The sequence below is a fragment of the Oreochromis aureus genome, linkage group 8, assembly GCF_013358895.1.
Source record: "Oreochromis aureus strain Israel breed Guangdong linkage group 8, ZZ_aureus, whole genome shotgun sequence".
In the NCBI taxonomy this organism is placed as follows: Eukaryota; Metazoa; Chordata; class Actinopteri; order Cichliformes; family Cichlidae; genus Oreochromis; species Oreochromis aureus.
This window is the reverse complement of record NC_052949.1, coordinates 29,573,498-29,597,048: the sequence shown is the minus strand read 5'-3', so window position 1 is coordinate 29,597,048 and position 23,551 is coordinate 29,573,498. Positions and strand designations below refer to the sequence as shown.

Here is a 23,551-nt window from a genome sequence, read left to right as displayed (position 1 = left end):
AAACAGACTGAAAAACCTTTCTTAATTCTTAACCTTTCTCTCTGTCTAGATTTTACAAGGTAGGGTGCCGTAAAGTAATCTTTGTACAATATAACACCTCTATACAAAATGCTGTGGAGCTTTTCACAATTTTGTATCTGTAAGCAAATTCTCATTTTTGTGGGACGTCCAGAAATAGTTCATGAATCACTTTTTCACCGATGCTGATGTTTTGAGTGCCATTGTTTGAAACATAGCTGTTTTTCTTTTGGACAAGTATTTCTACTGATCTTTATATATCTGAACAGGTGTGTTTCAGAAATGTTAAATTCCTGCTGCACTCAATCTCTGCTGCTGTCTTCCCACGACAGGTTCATCCGAATACTCAAATGAGTTTCAAAAATAGCAAAGCATGCAAGATAGCAGTGTACTGCTGCTTTTATGTCATTTCACTGGAGAATTATGTATCAAGTTCCACCCTCTGATCTGCCCTCCTATCTGCCCCTTTTATTTTCATTCATTTAATAAAAAAACAAAAATCCTTACCCTTTGCTTTCTTTTAGGTTTCCTTATTGGAGGAGATGTTCTGCGCCTACTTCACGGTCACATGGACGAGTGCCTAACAGTTCCTTCTGGGGAGCATGGAGATGAGCAAAGGCGGTAAGGTGCAATGCTAAGTGCTGCTACAACTCTGAAATAATTCCATTTACACACACACACAGAGGAAGTCTTAACCTTCCTGTATAAGTTACCTTGAGATGACATATGCTATGATACTGTGCAAGCGAGAGAGTCAGAGTGGATTCGAACCCACTCTCAGCCATGTGGCATATGGTCGCCTGCTCGGCTCAGTGAGCTGAACCGGCGCCCAACCGGCGCCCAGATACAGCTGGATCAAGAGGAGAAAAAAGAGAAATGCACACATTACCCCAATTCAGCATGCCGTCACTGGCTGTACAGTGTTGTTCCAATATAGTTGAAATTTCTAATTCTATTTGTACAAGAATCAAGACTTAGAAAACATAAGGAAGATAAAGAAGAGGGATTACATAAGGAATGTAGGGATTAAGACTCATTTCTAATATTAATAAGTTTCATTTGCACCAATAAATAATATGATGACTCTGTATATTATTTATCAATCAAAAAATGAGGGAAATAGATCAAACAATTAATACGATCTCAATCCATTAAAAAGTAATTTGGGGATTGTAATTAATGGGAAAATTTGATAATTTATTCTTTTAGTCAGTCTCATAAAATACTCTGGGCTTTCTGTTTGTAATTATGATAACGCACTAATAATTAAATTAATTTCTTATTTAGTTCTTTATAGCAAAAGTTGTATAAGCATATAGTCTTATACATTGATTACATTAGCATATGTAGTTAAGTGAATTTATTTACAAGAGAAACAATATACGGTTGTCTAATATTAAAACTGTTTGATTATTTGAAACATGTAAGTCTAAGAAATATGCAAACAGCACGGTACATTCAAAGTCCAGGCAAAAAAGCTTCAGTTTGGAAGCAGAAATTAAACAATTCCTTCACCAATAGTGAATATTTGTTGCAGGAAGAGTTGTGCTCATCAGCACAGACTCAGACTGACTGCATCATGTTGGCAATCTGTGTTTATACATTAGAAAGCAGGTATTTTCAAAATTTTACCAACCTGTCTGGAAGTGATTGCAGTCAATCCAAGCTCCACAGATCCCACCAGTGCAACTACCTTGTGAGTAAAAGTGGTCACAGAGGTTGAGGGTGTTGCATGCTTAACCTCTGAGCAAGCAGCTGGAATGACTGGAAATGCTGCTTTCACAGCAAAAAACAAACAAAAAAAACAGAATCAATGCTGGGAAGCCACTATTTTTCTCCCAGTAGTCTAGCGTGACTGGGCCATTATATAGGCTTGATGGTAAGCTGAACTAATGCTGTGCTATATTCCACTGGACGACTCTAAAACCAAGAAGAGCACACATAGTTTACAAGTCTTATTTCAAACGACGCCTCTCCAGTCAACATTTTTGTTCTGCCTACCTTCAGCTTTCTTCACCTGCCAGTTGGGGCCATTACACATATAATATTCAGTTTGTCTTGTGTGGAGCTTGGTTCTGCCTGGAGGGACAGAATGTAACAAGTCCCTTTACTGACAGAGAGCTTTGACTGAGATGAATAAGACTATTAATAATTATAGTTTTAAGAAGTTCCCAAAGGAGACTCCCAAGCTGTTAAACAATGAGGCTCAAAGTGACTGTGCTCCCGTCTGACTAACTGCTGGGGTTTATTATGAGACTGCACAATCAGGTTAAATACTTATGAATCTTCTTTGCAAATATAACAGCACTGTTGGGAGATTTGTCAAAACAGATTTGCAATTCTGTCATTCGTATCTCCAGGACAGTGCATTACGAAGGCGGAGCAGTGTCCTGTCATGCCAGGTCACTGTGGAGGCTGGAGACACTGCGAGTCGTGTGAGTATAAACAACATACATGTGCTCTACATACATGTTTACAAACAAGTTAATGCAAAATAAAAACACATGTAAAACACATACAAAACCGAATGTGTTACTAGTGTCGGTCACAAGACACGATAAAGGAAGACAAAGGAAAGTTGTGATAGTTGCGTCAGGCAGAGAGATTGAGCTGGAAAGGGTGTGCAGCAGGTTAGACAGAAACATGTTAACAAGTGAAGAGACTGTGTTGAGAAGATGAAAGCAGGATTTAAGGAACTGATGAATGTAGAAAATAAGAGAGAGACAGGGGGATGGATTGAGGACAGTTAGTGAATCAGGAAGTGCGGAGGCTTAGTAAGGAGGAAGTGAGGGTAGTTGATTCAGATGACATACCTGTGGCAGCATGGAGACGTGTAGGAGAGAGGGCAGTAAACTTTTTAACCAGACTGTTAAACACAGTTTTGGAGAGTGAGAGGGGGGTGTACTGGTGAGCCATAAGATGAATGCATGTGAAAGAGCTGTTGAAACTAGGTTAAGAAGAGAGGTGATGATCAGTGAGCAGCAATATGGCTGCAAGCCGAGAAAGAGCGCTACAGACGGGGTATTAGCTTTGAGAGTGTAGATGGAGAAGTGTGGAGAAGGTCAGATGAGATTACACCTTCTCTTTGTAGATCCAGAAAAAGCATATGATAGGGAGCTGAGAGAGAAACTGTGTGAATGAGGAACTCAAGAATAGCAGGGAAAGACACTACTGCTCTGCCTTTGCACACATATGAACTTAAATGACACGCAGGTGCAGACTGTGCAAAGATGCCCCTGAGACAATCCAACACATAACTGCAGGCTGCAAGATGCTAGCAGGCAGGACATACATGGAACGCCATAATGCCATAAAAGTGGCTGGCATCGTATACAGGAACATCTGTGCTGAATGTGGCCTGGAAGTCCAGAGGTCAAAAAGGGATCATCCCAGATCCTGTGGGTTTTCCAGATACAGACAGATAAACTGGCGATGGCTAAGAAACTGTCCACAGTGGTGGACAAGCAGGTGTGTGGGGACACCTGTCAATCACAGTGGCAACTTTAAATCCTACTTTACTTTTGGAACGAGCCTCAAACTTTGCTTGGAACCCCACTACTACGGGGCCATGATTCATCAATGTATTTTTTGCTCTGGTTTGAGGTCTACCAGCTCTTCTTCACCCAAGTGCTCTGTCACGTTCAGCAGCTAGCATGTCTCTCTGTATATTGTAGGGCATAGTGGCTTAGCTCTTATCAACTTGCTGTTAAACCACAGTGAAAGTGAGCTTTCATTAAATACCTACAGGACCCATCATTTAACCAACTGACATGTTAGAAATGTAATACTTTATTTCAACAAATGTATATGTATGTACAAAAAGAAATGTTTACATTATATGTTATATTTAGTAATACTGTATAATACAGTTTTAAAGGCACTGAAACTATTGATGTTCTGTATGTGCAATTCTTCATAACATGCACTATTAAACCAGTCAGGTTTCTTGACTTTTTTTGGATTTCTGTCCATGTGTCCAGGTGGAGTGGGAGTCATATCCGTTGGGGTCAGCCATTCAGACTGAGACATGTGACCACAGGGAAGTATCTGAGCATGGTAGAAGACAAGTCTCTGTTGCTGATGGACAAAGAGAAAGCTGATGTCAAGTCTACAGCCTTCTGCTTCAGGTCTTCCAAGGTAAAATGTTAGTGACATCAGTAGCAGTGCTGTCTGTGAAGGCCGTAATCTATGAAATCATTGTGTTTTGAATGAAGGAAATTCTCTGTGTTTTTATAGGCTCACTTGTCTAAATGCATTTTCATCTGTGTTTCTCCTTCAGGAAAAGCTGGACCTGGGTGTGAGGAAGGATGTGGATGGGATGGGGACTCCTGACATAAAGTATGGTGACTCTGTGTGTTACATTCAACATGTTGACACCTGTCTGTGGCTTACTTACCAGACTGTTGATGCCAAGTGTGCACGCATGGGTGGAGTACAGAGAAAGGTACCTTAATGCACCAAACCATAACTTCACCTATTACAACTTTATTACTACTTGTGTCTGTAACTATGGTCCATGGTGAGGTTGTGGCCTTTTATTATGCTAGAGGTAATGTAAAATTGAGATTAACGTAAAATTCATACACTTCTTGCAAGTCACAATGGGGAAAAGGTTTTTCAGTTAAAAAGGGGGATGAGCTGTGTTTTCATCGACCCAGTAGTGTTGGATTTACCTCAGCTACTTTGAATCTGTCGCATTATTTTGGACAATGACACCATTTTTTAAAATGTTATTAATTTTTACTTTCTGTTCACAACCACATTAGATTTTAAATCAAACATTTAACTAACTGCAAATGAAGCTGACTTGGTGACTGCCTTGACCAATGAAGAACATCTATCTTTGTCTTTAGAAATTCTTGGGTTGCCTTTGCAATATGTGTTTGGCCATTATCCATTTACGCTGCTGTACAAGCAGTTTGGTGGTGTTTTGGCTGAACATCTCTGCACTTCAGAAATCATTCTGATTCTTGTGTCACACCATCAAGAAACATTGTTGACATGGTTCCACTGACAGCCATACATGCCAACGCAGAGGGAAACCTTGAAAAATTAACAACACATAATAACAACATATAAGTATTTATATGTTTAACATATTAGTCCGGGTCTCTGTGGCAATAGTTCGTGAAAATGAAAGAACTGTCACTAATTCTAAAAGCTGCTGGATGCTGTAAATGATTTTCCTTTGTTCAGTATAGGAACTGCTTTTGTGCACATTTCCTATAAATATTCTGGAGATTCCTCACGTATCCAATCAATGCATCACCCATCAACTGCAAAGCAATTTTCTCTGTTACTTAGCAATCTGAATACATTTCCGAAACTGCTGAACCTGGAGAAACTTTGTTTCTTATTTAGGCAATCATGCATCATGAGGGGCACATGGATGATGGGCTGACACTATCGCGATCACAGCACGAGGAGAGCCGCACTGCAAGGGTCATCCGCAGTACTGTCTTCCTGTTCAACTGCTTCATCAGGTGCAGCGAGTAGTGATTTTCAAGTATGCATGTTACACTTGCCTGTAAGTCACTGTGGCATCATTATAAAGAGAAAAATGGAAATCACTGGATTTGTGTAACGGCATCAACATGAATAACATTAATATGTAGAAGGTCTATAACTTTTTAACTTCAAACCTTACCTGAGTTGTGAAACTCAGGTAAGGTTTTGCGAAACTGTTTTAACTGTGAACTGTTTTACTTTGTATTTGAATATCAATTACTCCCAAATACAACATTTGTTGTCACATTTAGACAACATATTCAAATGAGAAAAAGTCCAATAAGATGACAAAGTTAAGGTTATTTGTAAAAAGTTAAAGGACAGTGGTGACAAATTAATTTTCACAAAGGGCCAAACTAGGAAATAAGAATCAAATTAAGGGCTTGACATAGAGTACTGTGCAAAAGTCCTGAGCCACCTCTGGGAGCCTACATTACACTACTCACCCTCTGTAATGTATAATGTGTGGCCCAAATGTGCACAATGAAAGCTCAGAGTGTGATGTGACTGCAAATGTGGTCACATTACACTCTGATTTAAAAATAAATCCAACAGTCTCTCATGATTAGTGTATTAGTGTACTTCATGTCATGCAGAAGTCCAGTCACGCAAATCTCAAGTCAATGCTCCCGAAATTCCATCAGCATGTGGACTTTGCGACGAGGGGGGGAAACCTGCTGGATCATGTTTACACAAACATTCTCAGTGTGTACCCAGCGAGGCCCCGCCCCCATCTCGCATATTCAGACCACTTGTCTGTTATGCTAATTCCGGCATACAGATCGCTCGTCAGACGCTGCAAACTGGTTCTGAGACAGGTGAGAACCTGGCCTGCTGGAGCTCTCTCTGCTCTTCAGGACCGTTTTGAGCACACTGACTGGGACATGTTCAGGGAGGCTGCCACAAATGGCGATTGCACCAACTTGGAGGAGTACACATCATCTGTGACCAGTTACATTGCAAGTGCATTGATCATGTCACTGACTCCAACACTATCATAATACCAGACCAGAAACTGTGGACGACTGCAGAGGTGCGTGTGCTGTTAAAAACTGGAGACTCCGCCTTCAAAGAAGGCGACAAGGTGGCCCTGGGAACAGCGAGGACCAAACTGTCTCGAGCCATCAGAGCAGCGAAATGCGGTCATGGCTGAACAATCCACAGCCACTTCCAGGACAGTGGTGACACGCGGCGCATGTAGCAGGGCATCCAGGGCATCACCAACTACAGGAAGACAACACCTGCCTGTGATAGTGATGCCTCCCAGATGCACTGAGCAACTTCTATGCATGGTTTGACGCTCAGAACAGCGTGATGGTGAGGAAGACCACCCCACCTCACAACGACCAGGCTCTTTGTCTGACCTCGTCTGATGTGAGAAGAACTCTTTGCAGAGTTAACCCATGGAAGACTGCTGGTCCAGATAACATCCCTGGGAGAGCGCTCAGAGAATGTGCAGACCAGCTGGTAGATGTCCTCGCTGACATCTTCGACCTCTCCCTGAGCACTGCTATCGTCCCCATGTGCCTCAAGGCCACTCACCATCGTTCCTGTGCCAAAGAAGTCCCCAGTGTCCTGCCTCAATAACTACCGTCCTGTTGCACTCACCCCCATCATGATGAAGTGTTTCGAGAGACTTGTCATTAGGCACATTAAGACCCAGCTGCCACCCACACTGGACCCACTGCAGTTCGCCTGTCACCCCACCTGATCAACAGATGATGCCATCGCCACCACCCTATATCTCGCCCTCACCCACCTGGAAAACAAAGACACGTATGTGTGAATGCTGTACTTAAATTTCAGTTCAGCATTCAGCACAATCATTCCTCAGCACCTGACTGGAAAACTGAGCCTGTTGGACCTGAACACCCACCCTCTGCAACTGGATCCTGGACTTTCTGACAGAGAGACCTCAGACAGTCCATCTCCAACACCACCACACTGAGCACTGGAGCCCCTCAGGGCTGTGTGCCCAGCCCACTGCTGTTCACTCTGCTGACTCACAGCTGTGCAGCAATGCACAGTTTGAACCACATCATTAGGTTCGCCGATGACACGACTGCGGTGAGTCTCATCAGCAAGAACAAGTCAGCATACAGAGAGAAGGTGCAACAGCTAACGGACTGGTGTAGAGTCGACAACCTGTCTCTGAATGTGGACAAAAGAGATGATTGTTGACCTTAGGAGAGCACAGATAGATCACTGTCCTCTTAACATCGATGGATCCTCTGTGGAGGTTGTCAAGAGTACCATATTCCTTGGTGTCCGCCTGGTGGAGAACCTCTCCTGGTCCCTCAACAACAGCTCCATAACCAAGAAGGCCCAACAGTGTCTCTACTTCCTGCGGAAGCTGAGAAAAGCCCATCTCCCATCATCCATTCTCACCACCTTCTACAGAGGGACTCTCGAGAGCATCCTGAGCAGCTGCCTCTGCAGCTGTTTTTTTAAGGATATACTGCACACCATGTTGAAATATGTCAAGTTTTCAGCTAAGACCTCTTTTAAAATTGGCTTGTTGGTCCAAAAACACTATTTAATGTCTGTCAAACTGTCTGATCTTTGGTGTTTTTCATAGATTCATCTAAAGAAATGGAAACCGAATGTCACAAAATTTGTTTTGCGAACATACAGTTGAAAGTTGTTAGTTGCCTGTTATGTACAGAAACATACTGGGTCATTTGTTGAGTTTGGCCCCTTTTTTATTCTTAAGTGATTTATAGGACAGTGTTAAGTGGATTAAGAAACAGCTTTCCTCTGAAACTGGTGAGTTACAACTTGAATGAAAAAGGTTCGGTTACTTTGGTGAATCTACCATCTGGTTACACCATGTTTCTAAGATCGTTAGGCCCAAGTACAATAACATCAGTTTTATCCGGATTCAGAAGCAGAAAATTAGAGGTCATCCAGGTCTTTATGTCTTCAGGACATTGCTGCTTCTTAAGTAATTGATGCATGTTTACTGGTGTCATGGATAGATCAAGCTAGTTCCGTGGAAGTAATTAAGACTCCCCCAATTAAGACTCCACATGAACAAATTGTAGTCTATTAGATAGATATGATTCAAACCACTGCAGTGGAGTCCCTTTAATACTTACAGCATGCTCATGTAGGATTGGTGGTGGATGGGTTTTTGCCACTTTTAGATTTTACATGGATGTTAAAATCACTCACAGTAATTATTTGATCTGAGCCGACCACTAAATAAGACAGAAAGTCTAAGAAATCAGACAGAAACTCTGTGTAACAACAAACAGAACAGTTTCTTAACTTTTCCAGTTTGGGGTGATAAGATTAAGCATCAGTCTTTCAAATGAATTATAACTCTGTTGGGTTGTTCTGTGGTTGCTTAATAAGCTGGAGTTGGATGATTGCTGCTACTCCCCTCCTTGTGTTGATTCACTTAAGCTGACAAAATCATCCTGCAGTAACTTTTTGTAAGCTAGAATAAATCAATATGTTGATCAATTATTAAACCATTTATTAACAGGGTCTTAGAAGAGAGAGACCTAATGTTTGATAACCAACATTTGTATTTAGCCTTTTCAAGGACAAAAGTCATAAAGGGCTTTACAATACAAAGTAAAATGCAAGAATTAAAACAGTTTAAATTCATAAAACTAAATAAAGACAATCCTACACAATTCTACGTGCTTCATTTGGAAGGTGTCAACAGTTTCCATAGATCGTGAGTAAGTTTCGAAACCTGGGAGCCACCACTCCAAAAGCACAGACTCCTCTTGTCTCTAACTTAGACAAAGAGCCAACAACCACTGATCAGCTGATCTCAGAGACATGGCAGTCACCTATGAATGAAGAAATTTACTAATATAGTGAGGTATCTGACCATGAACGGCTCTGAAAATGATCACCAGAACTTTAAGAGAAGCTATTGTTGGGAACATCTGATTTTTCTTCTGATTAATAAAGGAACTGCAAGATAAAAAAGTAAAAAGGATGTTCATTTAATGGAAAATGTTAAAAGCCAATAACAGGCAGTTTAAACCATTTATCACATTCTTTAATGTTAAATTTTGCTGCTTTATTGTCACATTGTGCATTATCAATGAAGAAAAAAACACTTTAAAATAAACCGGTGTTATATATGATATGAAAACATGTTACTACATTCATGTTAATGTGTTACTAAAATGACGAATTAATATCTGAAAAACTAATAAATTGCAAATGAAAAGTGTGGTGCATTGTGCTGTGCATTAGGAATGACGCATGCTGTTTGAAAACTTATGACAACCGCTTCAATAAAAGTTAAAATGTAAAATAACAAAATAATATATCATCCAGCCATTTTCTTCCACTTATCTGAAGTTGGGTCGGTTTGTAATACAGCTCTGTATCACTTTTAACATAAACGTCTAGATGTTAAGTGTTACACTCTCTCAGATGAGAGGTAAGCCAGGTCCAGATCCTTTTCAGTCCCACCTCTCTCGACAGTACCTTGTATGTAACTGTTGATTTTCTCTATGCACTTCTGTATATATTATTGGACCAGTGTAAAGAAATTTATATCCAGAGCGAGAACTGAAGAAATTATTCATATTGCATTTTATTAATAAAGAAGTAGAAATTTGTGATTTACTTTTTTGTGCATAGAATTTTATTTTAAAAATTTTCACTTGTCTTAGTATACCTGACAGAACAACTGCACTTCAGAGAATAGCTGCTTAACTGAAAGTTTATTTAAGCTACACAAAACAATGAATATAAAGTTATATTAACTTATTTGTTCCTCCCTGATTTATTTTGTTGTAATACATTTACCTGTTTTATAAAATGTAAATAGAGCCCAAGTAATTGTAAAAATTATTTTATTATTCTTTTACAACCCTTTTGTAATTTAAAGTTAAGTAAAATTAAAAGAAACGGGCCCCCACACCTAAGAAAATGAGACATAGACAAACAGGCACACACAGACACAAACATGCATTTCCACCCTCATGCACACATATACAAATACTCACGCACTCGCCCAACATGCAGACACACAAAAATTAACGTGGTACACTAAGACCCCATCCCTCACTCCACCCACCCATATGTGGTGCTGATGCGTGCTGTTCTAAAGTGCACTTTAGGGGGAGGGGCATGGTGCCAAAGACCTTCTGCCAGACAACAGTGGGTGTCAGCATGGCCCCTCCCAAGAACCCTCAATGTTTACATGTATTTAAACTTGAGAGGTGGGCACCAGCACCAGAGGTGAGGCTGAATAAACAGACCGTCCTCTGGACGCCCTTCAGTGTGCTCACACCCGAGACCCAATATGTATGTGTCATGAGTGTGTAAGTAATGCAAGTGTCTAAGTTGTGGAATAAAACTGAGGCGCAGGTGGCCAGGAGGGGACAGAAGAGGAATGTCTCCCCTCCTCAGCAACGCACCTGTGCATCAAGGGAGGATCCAAGGAAGGAGGGAGGCAACTGGGGATGGGGGTGTGTGTGTGTGTGTGTGTGTGTGTGTGTGTGTGTGTGTGTGTTAATCCACCAAGGGCAGGGGGCCCAGGCCCATCCAGACCACAGAGGAAAAAAACTACACCCACCCAACATTCAGTCATATCCTAGACTGCATGACAATAGACAACCAGGTTGAGTTCATCCTCCACCTCTGCTACATCTCCCCCACCTGCAGAGTGGACTCCTCAACAGCAGAGGCCACCAGCAAAAGATGGTAAAAACCTCCATCCATTAACCTGTATAGAGCACTCTATGTGGTATTTTGTATTGTATTAATTGTAGACATTGGGATGTCATTTCAGGGCATTTCCAATCAAATTAAAGGCTTTTAAACATGTCTGAGGCCAGAAATTTTGGTCTAAGCTGACTGATAAATCTGCCTCCCATTTTGCAATAGGAGGGCATATTGATTCATCTATTTTGGAGAGTGTCCAGTATATTTTAGACAACTGACCATCATCTTTGTAACACTGGTATAACCATTCAGAATTCGGAATGTAAACTGGAAGCATGCATTCAGTGGGTAAAGGGATAGGAGACTACAGGGGAGAATAGCTATATAGCATCGGATGATAGACCCTAGGATTTGACTAGGAAATCAAGAAGAGAAAGCCAAAGGATGCTGGAGAAGGAAGAATATTGCAACAAGTGTAGGGAGAAGTTGAAATAGGTTCTGGGTGATAGGGAAGAGTTACCAAATGACTGGGAAAGTAATGCTGAAGTGCTGAGGGGAATTGCCAAGATGATAAGTATGTTAGGAACCTAAACATTGAGCGCATAGACAAATGCTTTGTCACATGTTCATTCAAAGTAGTCAGTAGACATTTGAATATAATTTTTGTACAAGTAGAACCTCGTACAGTTCAGCACTACATCAGTTAAGTGTAATGTTGTTTATGTTTGTGGCCTTGGCTTTTATGGACCCACCAGTTACTATAATACCATCTGTGACCAAAGCTTTTACATCTAGGAGAATGTTCACCTGTGGATTCAGTGTACTGTCAGTCATGCTGTTGAGATCAGGTTTCTGTGAGACTCGGACCATCTGTTGTTCTTCTTCTTTTTGTACGTGAAAACAACAAGCTGAGCTGGATTCTATAGAGTCTCCAAACCCCTCTCCCCCCTCCAGTAACAGTGTTGTTGTTTAATGCAATTTATTTCATACTTTATGGGGCTATTGTGCGCTGAATGTGTGTTTTTACAATATCAGGTCCACTTGTTTGGTCTATTTAAAAGGTATTACAAGCTTGAGCTGGACTACATCAAACAAATACACAGCACATGTTAATGAATGATCACCTCACGCTGACAAGCTTGTCACAGTCAACTAACCCTGAACACAGGGTCTTAACACAGAATCTGCAGCCCCATAACATTATTAATCTGATTAGGCAGCTGAGAGATTTCTTTTCCAGCTCCTCTGGTTACATAAAAATATCCAGTAACTTTGTCTTGTGAGTAACAACTTGTTAGCCCCTCAGTCTCTTGTGTGAGGTTTCAGGGTCGGACGTGTCGCTTGGTCATGCTTGTGATGTCTGTTTCAAAAAGCTAACATATGCTCAGCGTAAAGCTCCACAGCGGGACTTCACCAACTAGTTGATGTCACGATGGCCAAAACCATATTTAAACTTTTTTTCTTTATTTTTTGTCAGCTGTAATCCACAGACATATTGTCACACTGAGAAAAACCCACATGTATTAACATGCTACATTCCATTTTCATCCAAAACAATAAAGGTCTCACTTGTGGATGCTTGTGCACGACTCTTCTTCCACGTCTTCCTCTCTTTTCATTTTGGGAATTGAGATATTCTTTAAAATTGCACTGGTTAATTTCTGGGGTCATCTAGAAGACAAGGATGCAAAAAATTAAGGAATCCAGACAATCTTTCTGTCTTTCTGTGTTTATGATTTCAACATGAACACAAGAGAAAAATAAAATAAGCGATTAGGCTGAGGAGAGGGATCGTCACATTTAAGTTTCTTTCCTCATTTGCATAGATTCTCACTGTTCCAGTAAAACATACTAAACTTGGGTAACACAAGGTCACATTTTCCTCTTCTCTAGTTTATAGCATGATTGACATCCTCCATTCTGTATTTCCCAGGGGTCTGGACATACTAAGAAAGAAAGGAAGGAGCTTTACTTTGGATCTGCCAATAGACTCAGTTAGCCTGAGCCTCCAGGATCTAATTGGTTACTTCCAACCGCCTGGAGATCACCTAGAACATGAAGACAAGCAGAACCGACTGCGAGCTCTGAAGAACCGTCAGAACCTCTTTCAGGAAGAGGTAGGGTGCACTTGGACATATGTGTGTTTATGGAGGTGAAGAACGCTTTCCAACATGCCCCAAACTCACTTCAAATCATTTTTAACAGTTTTTGCTTCCAATTTTAAAGATTTAGTCTAATATATTTATATATTCTGCCTCAGTACAGACATACAGTACATCCACCCCCAGTGAATTTTGTAGTGGTTTATTTCTAATGATGGAACACATTGGAATATCTAATGTCTAAAATGTTATTTTAAGAAAAAAAAAAGAAAAGATGAATCAATTATTTTACTGTATACACAAATTGTAATGGTGTGGGATTTTTTTTTTTTAATGAGACAATCCATGTCTGTGAAACTGTTTCTCAAAGAACTGCCAATTATATAATGTTTGCTTTAACATTTTCTCTACTAGCTTGTAAACATGCTTTTTGCTCCCGTTTACTTGGAGAGAAATTGGCACACTGTTTGGAGCGAGCTTCCAGTGGCCATTAGAGGAAATGCAATTTTTGGGGGGCATTTCTGTGGTTTTCAACTCAGATATCAAATGGTTACATGATCTATATCCAAACCCACAGAATGAATTAACTGCATTCAATTTGTTTTTTATTTTCTTCACTTTTCTGTGACTACACTCTGTTTTGTAGAGCTCATTTCAGGTGAATAAAGTAAAAACAACAGTTTCCATATCTCTAGGGGATGATCAGCCTGGTCTTGGAGTGCATTGATCGGCTTCACGTCTACAGTAGTGCAGCTCATTTTGCGGAGGCAGTTGGAAAGGAGGCTGGAGAGGCCTGGAGCGCCATTCTCAACTCCCTGTACCAGCTACTGGGTAACCAGGCACACAGAAAGATGCAATAACTCACATTGTAATTCCACTCACGTAAAACCACATTTTAGAGCTGAAGACAACCAGGTTATTTTAAGAGATGATAAATGGCTCATAGATTCATTCAGAAAGGGATCAGAGGACAGAGACAGGTGGGCTCAGTAAGAACAGATGATTTCACAGTTTCCTATGTTACTGTTGTTACACCTTTTGATATCATGTCACTTCTCTCCACTTATTTTCATCTTTCTAGCTGCACTCATCAGAGGGAACAGGAAGAACTGTGCCCAGTTCTCTGGTTCACTGGACTGGCTCATTAGCAGACTGGAGCGACTGGAGGCTTGCTCTGGTAGGTTAGCTTGTCTTTTATTTGTCTTTATAATATATATTTTATGATTATGTAAAAGAGGTGCTGAAGTCAGAGTACACATTCTCAGAAATTCCTTGGTTACATACAAATACATGTTACGTAGAAAAAGCAGTTGACATCAGATGACAACTCAATTTAATCAACTTGTAAAAGGCTTCTACTAATTTAACAAGAAGCCACCTTTTCAGCTGTTAGAAACATGACTGTGCCTTAAGCTTCCAAGTTTATATTACTGACTAAAGCACCAATAAGATAGTGGGAACCAGCTGAAATTCTGAGCACTGAGGGGTTTTTTCTCATAGTCGGATCATGGGTGAACTGAAGGTTTACCTGAGGTCAGTGCACTGTGGAAACTGGATAAGTTGGATTCAGGCTTTGTTCACCAAAAGACAATAAGGCAGCTTTACACATAAAAAGGATCCAGAATTTAATAAACAAAGAACACAAGAGTCAGCAGAGTTTGTTGCTGTGCTCTCACAGACGAACTGGAGTTGGTTGAGGTAAACACGCAAGTGAATGATAGAAAAACATGCTGATGAATTACACCGACTACAGTTAAATGTTGGTGTCATTTACAGATAAATAAATAATAGGAAACGAACAGGACCGAGTCAAATTTATTTATATAGCACATTTAAAACAACGGTTGTTCACCAAAGTGCTGTATGTCTAAAATAATCAAATGAGATAACAACATAGGACAAGATGTCATAATTAAATGAAATGAGAAAACCTGAGCAAGGAATAACACAAATAAAAGTATTCAGATCTGATTTAAAAGCCAGAGAATAAAAGTGGCTTTTCAAACAGATGAGTCGGCAGCAGGAGGGACAATATGAGACCTGAAGTCTGCGATGCTATTACTGAAGACTTGCTTTCAATGCTACAAGAGGAGGAGCAGTAGGAGAATTAAGAACAGCGTTAATAATGCTAAATACAATATGAGGTGTGTGACCGTTGTTAGCCACGATCTTAGAGAAACACTTTTTTTGCTGCTCTTACAGTCTTCTCATAATTTAACAAAGGTTCAAAGTTATCAAAAGACACGTGAAATGTATCCATTTTCCATTTTCGGTCAGTTTTTCTACACACCTGTCTGAGGTCTCTGGTGGCATTATTGAACCAAGGCTGAGTTTTATGTTTTTGACTCCTGGTTGTGAGTTGAGCAATGAAATCAAGGATCTCTAAGGAGGTTGAATTAAACAGAGAAAGTAAGTCGTCAGTGGTCAAGTGGATGGACCTATCAAAAAGTAAGGCATGACTACAGGGTCCAATCAGAATTATCGTCAGAAGGCCAAAAAATGCCCAACAGGTTTACTATCCCAAGTGGACCATTTGCTATAATGGTCTACTTGATAGTCATATTTTATTAGAACTTTATTAGGATTTTTGAGTTATTACAATTACAATGGACAAGACAGGGGGATGGAAAAGAAAAAGAGGAAAGAAAGAGAAGTTGGAGACAAAGTTCACAGAAGGAGAGGGAAAGAAAAATAGAGGAGCAGATGGAGAGAGAGAAAAAAACAGTGAAAATCTGCTGAAGAAAAACAACAAAACAACAAAAACACAGCAGAGAAACCACAGCAACGTACTTAGAGGGGATGTCTGAGGATTTAGGTTCTATCTGTGACGCTGTGAGGTGTTTACCTTACAGTATAACCTGCTTTGTGATGACTTGTAACAAACTACAGGTACAAAGAACCTGGAAACAGGAGAACGGGAAAGAGTCAAAGGGCAGGCAAGAGAAAAGACTCTATAAACAGGATGATAATGTCCAACATGAACCAGCAGGTTTAACAAATCATACATTCAAAGGGATCAGGACAAGGGCGATTGATTAACTGAACCCACGTCTGACAAATACAGCAGAGGACAATTTCAAAAGAAGGAAACCTGACAAAAACAGGAAGTGAGACGGACAGAAGTCCACAAGAATCGACGATTACAAAATACAAAAGGCATTAACTACTCTGTTGTTATGATCTGGCAATACATCGATAAAAATACCACCATAGAAATAAGTTGCAGCTAAATTGAACAATATTTAAAAAGCACTTTTTACATTTTGGTTATTTTATTTATTTTTTCTATTTGCTCTAATTGCGTTTGTATTTCAGTCTTTTAATGGTGTCCTGTATGTTTTAGAAGTATTTCCAGTTGGACAGATAAAGTTTCCGTCATTATTATGAATATTTAACGACAGTAAGATGCAGAGCTGAGTGATGAGTAAGCTGGTTGCCTCTGCTCTTAGCTTTGGGACCTGTACAGCCGTTGTCGGTTCTCCAAACTTTGACAGTAAAACAGACTCTTAGCTTTATGTGAACTGTAGTTTTGAATCTAGTTATAGTCACACTGCACCTTATTTTTAATTACAGGTATATTGGAGGTGCTTCACTGTGTACTGGTGGAGAGTCCTGAAGCACTTAACATAATCAAAGAGGAACATATCAAGTCTATCATATCTCTGTTGGACAAACATGGTCGGAACCACAAGGTATGGGCACTTACTTACCCACAAACATAAACTGATGATATTGTACATGATGGTGTATTTTAAAGCCTAGTTATCCCCGGTACACTTGCATCATTTTTACAGGTGGAAAGGCTGTTCTTTGGATAGCTTGCCTTGGTTATTCTGTTGATTTAGATTCTATCGGTATGTGTTGTTTCTTTATTTGACTCCATGATGTTGAAAACAGGACTCTGTGAGGTCAGACCCTCTGTTGCAGGATGACTTCTTATTATGTCTGAGGATATAGGTTTTATGACTCTGTCTTGTTATTTTTCACTTTTTTCATGCTGAAGCATGAATTTAGTACCAATCACATAGAAATCTGAACATCTAAACAAGCAATCTAATATTTTGTAGGTTTGTCTTATGCTAATTAAAAGCTCTTACTTAACAGAGATAGACATCCTGCTAACACACTCCATATGTTAGCAGCAGATCCTTTCACTCAGTATTTTGTTGTAAGGCCTCCATGGATCTAACTTGTTGCACAGAAGATCCACATCCTGGACCTTTTGTTGTGTTTAAATCATTTAGTTTCTGCACTGTATCAAGGAGCATTATCCTGCTGGGAAAGGTTATTGCCATCAGGGAATACTGTTATCACTAAGGACCAAAGGTGTCCTGTGTCATCATCACACAGCCTGTGCCAGCTTGCAGTGTTTCCCATCATTTCTTTGGGTAACAGCTAAATGCACTTGGTTGTCACTAGATGTCAAAGAAAACCAGGCCGCCTTTTCCCATTGCTCCATGGTGCAGTCCTGATACTCATGTGTTCATTGTAGTAGGTTTCAGTCAGAAATACAGACTGAGTGAACACTCTGAGCCCTCTGTGGTGTCTCCAGCCACCACTGACCTTTTCAGCAGTTCAGTATAGATGTCACTACCTGTGTACTTGTGTCTCTTTATAGCGTAGAAACAATAACATCTTACCTGTCTTGTTTATAAATACCGTTTAGGTTCTAGACGTGCTATGTTCATTGTGTGTGTGTCACGGCGTGGCAGTGCGCTCTAACCAGCACCTGATCTGTGACAACCTGCTGCCAGGAAGAGATTTATTACTGCAGACCCGCCTGATCAACCACATAAGCAGGTAAACACATACAAATAGAACTACTGGATTATGGATTACAGTAATGGATTTGCCTACTCACTGACATTCATTCACTTCAACAGCATGCGTCCCAACATCTTTTTGGGCGTCAGTGAGGGCTCTGCCCAGTACAGGAAGTGGTACTACGAGCTGATTGTGGATCAGGTTTTGCCATTTGTCACAGCAGAGGCCACTCACCTGAGGGTGGGTTGGGGCAACACCAATGGCTATGCACCGTACCCCAGTGGAGGAGAGGGGTGGGGAGGCAACGGGGTGGGTGATGACCTCTATTCCTATGGCTTTGATGGACTCCATCTTTGGTCAGGTGAGCTGTGTGTCTCCAGTATGTGTGTATAAAGAGGAAACTGAGTTTGATTACTAACTAGCTATCACTGATAATGAAAGTCTGTCCGGTGCAGAATCATTTTTACCCCTCAGCCCTGAAAGGTTGATGGAATATTGTTGTCACCCCACCGGCTGACTGGGCAGGCATGGTGGACACCTAAATTGTGTGATTACTCGAGAATGAGGCAATGTAAGAGCTTTAAATTAATACCATAGTTGTATCTACTAAGACAAGTTTGAACCTCAGTAACGTCAACATAAAGGTCAAAGGTCAGAGGTCAAATTTTCTGAAACTCTTGTGAATGTGATATCTCGAGAATACGGCGAAGTAAGATTTTAAAGTTAGTACCATAGGTACTTCAGTCTAACAGGAGACTGAAGGGTGGCACTGGCAGTTGCCAGTATGTTTTCCGATTGAAATGTGAGACTATTGAATGTCTTTTTTAGGTTAAAAAATATAAACTGTGGACTATAGTGGTCAAAATTTAATAAATAAAAGGATCGAAATTTCGAGTTATTTTCTCTAACTTTTGAGTTATTACCTCAAAATTTTGAGAAAACTCGAAATTTCAAGTTACGGATCCTTTTATTTATTTATTTATTTATTTATTAAAATGCACAGAAATAGATTAAAAAAGAAAAGAATCTTTGTATGAAACTATGTTTAAAAAAAAAAACTGTTGGAAAGTTATGCAAAATGCCTACAAGACGTTTTTTCTGCTGAAAAAGGCTGAAAATAAAAAAACAAAACATATATGCTTTTGTGAGCATGTTAATGGATCACAATAACTTAGGAAATGCTCTGTAAAGTAAAAGCAAAAACCATAATGGAAAAATGTCCTGGTATAAACTCTGATGTCGTGTTTTACTTAAACAGTTCAGACTTGAAGTTCAAACCAAACTAAACTAATTCTCGCTGCACTTCTGTGTATCCTGTGCAGGCTGCATTGCGCGGACTGTTAGCTCACCCAATCAGCGTCTCCTTCGATCAGAGGATGTGGTGAGCTGCTGCCTGGACCTCAGTGTGCCCAGTATCTCCTTCAGAATCAATGGCCAGCCGGTTCAGGGCATGTTTGAGAACTTCAACTCTGATGGCCTTTTCTTCCCAGTGGCGAGCTTCTCTGCTGGGGTCAAGTCAGTGTTTCACTGAAGCTCATCAACACAGCATGAGAGCATGAGTCATTGTCTTTGTTCTCCATGAAGCTTGTTTTATTTTTGTCTTTTAAAATGGATTTGCACCTGTTTAATGACTATAAGCACAACTTACATGCACATCCTGATTTTGTAAAGTGATTGTTGTCCTAAAAACAGCGTAGCATACTTCTGAGACTATTACAATAACTGCCTGATGAGTGTCTTACAAAAGTTATCAGTGGGATTTGTTGTTATATTAGGGGGTTTCTACAAATGTTGGTTACAGGACAACAATTATGTGATACCACTGGGATTTAGATTTGGTATTTAGCTTTTAGCTGGAATTTTTCAATATATATATGTTCAAGAGAAAATCGGAACAGCTCATAATCCAAAGCATACCGTCAAACACGGTTGAAATAGTAATGGTAATAATAATAATAATACTACTACTACTAATAATAATATTAATAATCATTATTATTTTTATCATTATTATTATTATTGCATTGGTATGTATAGCATAGTAAAGTATGCCAGTATGCAAATAGAACTGGGTCACTAATGTTTATAAATGTTTGCTTATAGATGAAGGAGGCAGATGAACTGACAAGTGTGCAGGAATAGTCCTTTACATTTCTTAGTTCATCACTCTGGTCAAATTCAGCCAAATGCTACAAAACTGATGTCTCGTCACATATAGAATATTCTTTACTGGCCAAGTCAGTCATTTTATCTCAACCTAGTAAAGCAAATGAATATTAATATAAGTATTAAAAACAAATTATGTTAATTTGTCCAAGTACATCTGAGCTAGCTGTCACTGTCCAAAAATGTAACAGTGTATTTCTTGGTCAGCAATAGGAAGACAAATAGCACAACTCATCAGTTTTATCTGGTAGCAGGCTGACTCACACGTTTTTGAAACCTTTCTTTTTATATCATCATCATCATCATTGACATCACAAATTTAAATGCCTAAGGCAATTTTTGTCCCAGATCTATCACATAAGTGTCGGTCCCAGGAGCGCTGCCACTCGGCTGTGTTCTGATCCTCACTCACTGATTTCCTTTCCCGTTTCACCTGCAGGGTGCGATTTCTCCTTGGTGGGCGTCATGGCGAGTTTAAGTTCCTCCCTCCTCCCGGTTATGCCCCTTGCTATGAAGCAGTGTTGCCCAGGGAGAAGCTGAAACTGGAGGCTAGTCAGGATCAGACTGCCACCAGAGACCTGCTGGGACCCACTGTCACTTTGAGCCAGGCAGCATTCACCCCGATACCTGTAGACACCAGCCAGGTCAGAAATGTCTTGCTCCATTTTTCTCAATAACATACTTGATTGAAGTTCACTATTTAATTATTTTTGGAGTTGTTCGATAAAGTTTTTTTCACTTAATTAACCAGTAACTGTAACGCTGTTTGTTTTCTGTTCAGATTATTTTGCCACCTCACTTGGAAAGGATCAGAGAAAAACTAGCAGAAAACATCCATGAACTCTGGGTGATGAACAAGATAGAATTAGGCTGGATCTATGGTGCAGTGAGTATTATTATATGAAAACAAATACCTGTATATAATACCTGGTGGACTGCTGCTATCCATGTAATCCCATCAAAATGGGTTACATAAAGAGGATGTGGGACTGTTAGATTCTTCGGCACCCAACATCTAGACTAAAATTTAAAAAAAGAAACAGTAGCTCAGTGTTCCAACATACAGAGGAAGCAACTGCTATCACAGCTAGAGATTGGCGAGTGCAACACAAATGTTACAGCAAGGGAGAGCCAGGACATCAGGTCAGGGGGGAGATGTCATCATCTCCTCCCCCCACCAGCTACTGACGGATAGAGCACTGGTTATGGTTATAAGACCAGCCTAACCTGTGAACTACCAGAAAGCCTACGACTCAGTGTCTCACACCTGGATCCTGGAATGCCCAGAACTGTACAAGATCAACAGGACCCTGAGCATCTTCATCAGGAATTCGATGGGGATGTGGTGAACAGAACTAGAGGCCAACTTCAAGCCACTTGCACAAGTCGTCATCAAGTGTGGGATTCACAAAAGAGTTCCTCTGTCCCCACTGCTGTTGAACCCTCTTGGCCAGATCATTAACAAGTTTGGCTACGGATACCGACTATGGAATGCAACAATCCTTAGCCAACTCCTGTACATGGATGACATCGACCTTTATACCAAGAGTGAATGAGACTCCCACATGCAAATGGGAACAATCAAAAGGCAGCTAGGAAAGCCGCAACCACCAAATATCTGCAGAAGATAAGGCAAGTCCTGAGGAGAGGTGGAATATATGGTGGCATATAAGTTGGCCAAAAGAAGAGATAGAAGCCACTGACATCAATACAAGGATGCTGCTTACCATGCATGGATGGTTTCATCCCAAGTCCAGCACCGTGAGACTGCACACTAAGTGGAAGGAAGGCTGAACTGGGACTAGTTTGTGTCAGAACCATGATCCAAGATGAAATCACAAACATACATGAGCACATCAGGAAAATGGCCACAACTGAAAGAAGAAAACCCGAGAAAGAAGAGGAGCAAAAATAGGAACCATCATGAAAGAACAGGCCCCTGCACGGCATGCACCATCGGCAGATAGAAGAAATGGCTAATATTGAGAAATCCTACCAGTGGCCCCCATGCTAATGGGAGCACTTGGTGCGGTGACCCCCAAACTGAGCAAGTGTCTCCAGCAGATCCCAGGAATGACATCCGACATCTCTGTTCAGAATAGTGCAGTGCTAGGAATAGCAAAGATACTGTGCAGGGCTTTGGTTGAAGTATAAAGAAGCCAGATCAAGTGTGGAATTATTAATATATATAATATAAGATATTGAAGATATATCACAAGATTTAGAAATTGCAGGTCAGTTAAGTCAAGTGAATAAAGTTGTGTACTATGGATAGTGCAAAAGTTATCTGTGACTGGAGGTGATAGAGGCTGCCGGTCACTAAGGGTCTCATAGCCTCCAGGAAGACACTGTTCTGTCTGATGGTTCAGCTCTTGTTGCTCCACAGCCTTCAATGAAATACTGTTGATTATTTTCTTTATTTGAATATTGTCAGAATGAACCAATGAATATTTTTGCTATAAAAATACATGACGTCAGATATGTTATGTCTTTAGCTACAGCTTGGTGACTATTAGTGCCCTAAACTTTACTTTTTTCTTTGCGTGTTTGCTTCAGGTGCGGGATGATAATAAGCGGCAGCACCCATGTCTGGTGGAGTTCTCCAAGCTTCCTGAACAGGAACGAAGCTACAATCTACAGATGTCTCTGGAAACTCTCAAGTAATGTATCAGTGCAGTGAAATTTAAATTTCATCACATATGTTAGTAAGTTTTTTGGGGGTGTTGCAGAAGCATCAGTTATTGTTGAAATTCATAACAAGCATCCGCACATCCCATTCACACTTTGTGCTTTTCTTTGCGATTGTGTTATTGCCCATTACAGAACTCTCCTGGCTCTGGGTTGCCATGTTGGCCTAGCAGATGAACACGCTGTAGAGAAAGTCAAGAACATGAAACTTTCATCAACGTAAGACCATTAAACCATTAAAACAAAATGTCAGTTCCATATATAAGAGCTGGATACAGAAGACTATACACATTCACCAGCCACTTTGCAAGTTAAATGTGTTCAATGGCTTGTTAAGACAGATATATCTGATTATCTAATTGCATGGCAACTCAGTGAATTCTGGGATGCAGATATGGTCAAGATAAAGTTCACATCAATCAGAAAGGTGATGGTGAAGTGACTTTGAACGTAGCATGGTTGTTGGTGCTGAGAGACTGTCAGAAACTGCTGATCTACTGAAATTATTCCACATTACTATCTCTATGATCTAAAGAGAATGGTTAAAAAAAGATAAAATATCCAGTGATGTTGGAGAAGAATGGCCAAACTGCTTCAGGCTGATAGGAAGGCAAAAGTAACTCAAATAAAAACTCATTACAATCATGTCAATATGTCATGTC

The 23,551-nt window shown here is 40.3% G+C and overlaps 1 protein-coding gene across 1 annotated transcript in view; it reads left to right on the top strand.

Moving 5' to 3' along the window:
- Positions 1–23,551, top strand: part of ryr2a (ryanodine receptor 2a (cardiac)) — a 268,931-nt gene that overhangs the window by 94,910 nt on the left and 150,470 nt on the right. The window contains 16 exon segments of the mRNA XM_039616258.1: positions 543–639; positions 2,379–2,453; positions 3,999–4,155; positions 4,298–4,462; positions 5,380–5,501; positions 13,103–13,286; positions 13,967–14,102; positions 14,353–14,448; positions 16,845–16,963; positions 17,938–18,071; positions 18,155–18,396; positions 19,358–19,550; positions 20,641–20,845; positions 20,983–21,087; positions 22,758–22,861; positions 23,025–23,108. Coding sequence (XP_039472192.1) covers positions 543–639; positions 2,379–2,453; positions 3,999–4,155; positions 4,298–4,462; positions 5,380–5,501; positions 13,103–13,286; positions 13,967–14,102; positions 14,353–14,448; positions 16,845–16,963; positions 17,938–18,071; positions 18,155–18,396; positions 19,358–19,550; positions 20,641–20,845; positions 20,983–21,087; positions 22,758–22,861; positions 23,025–23,108 — 2,218 coding nt within the window.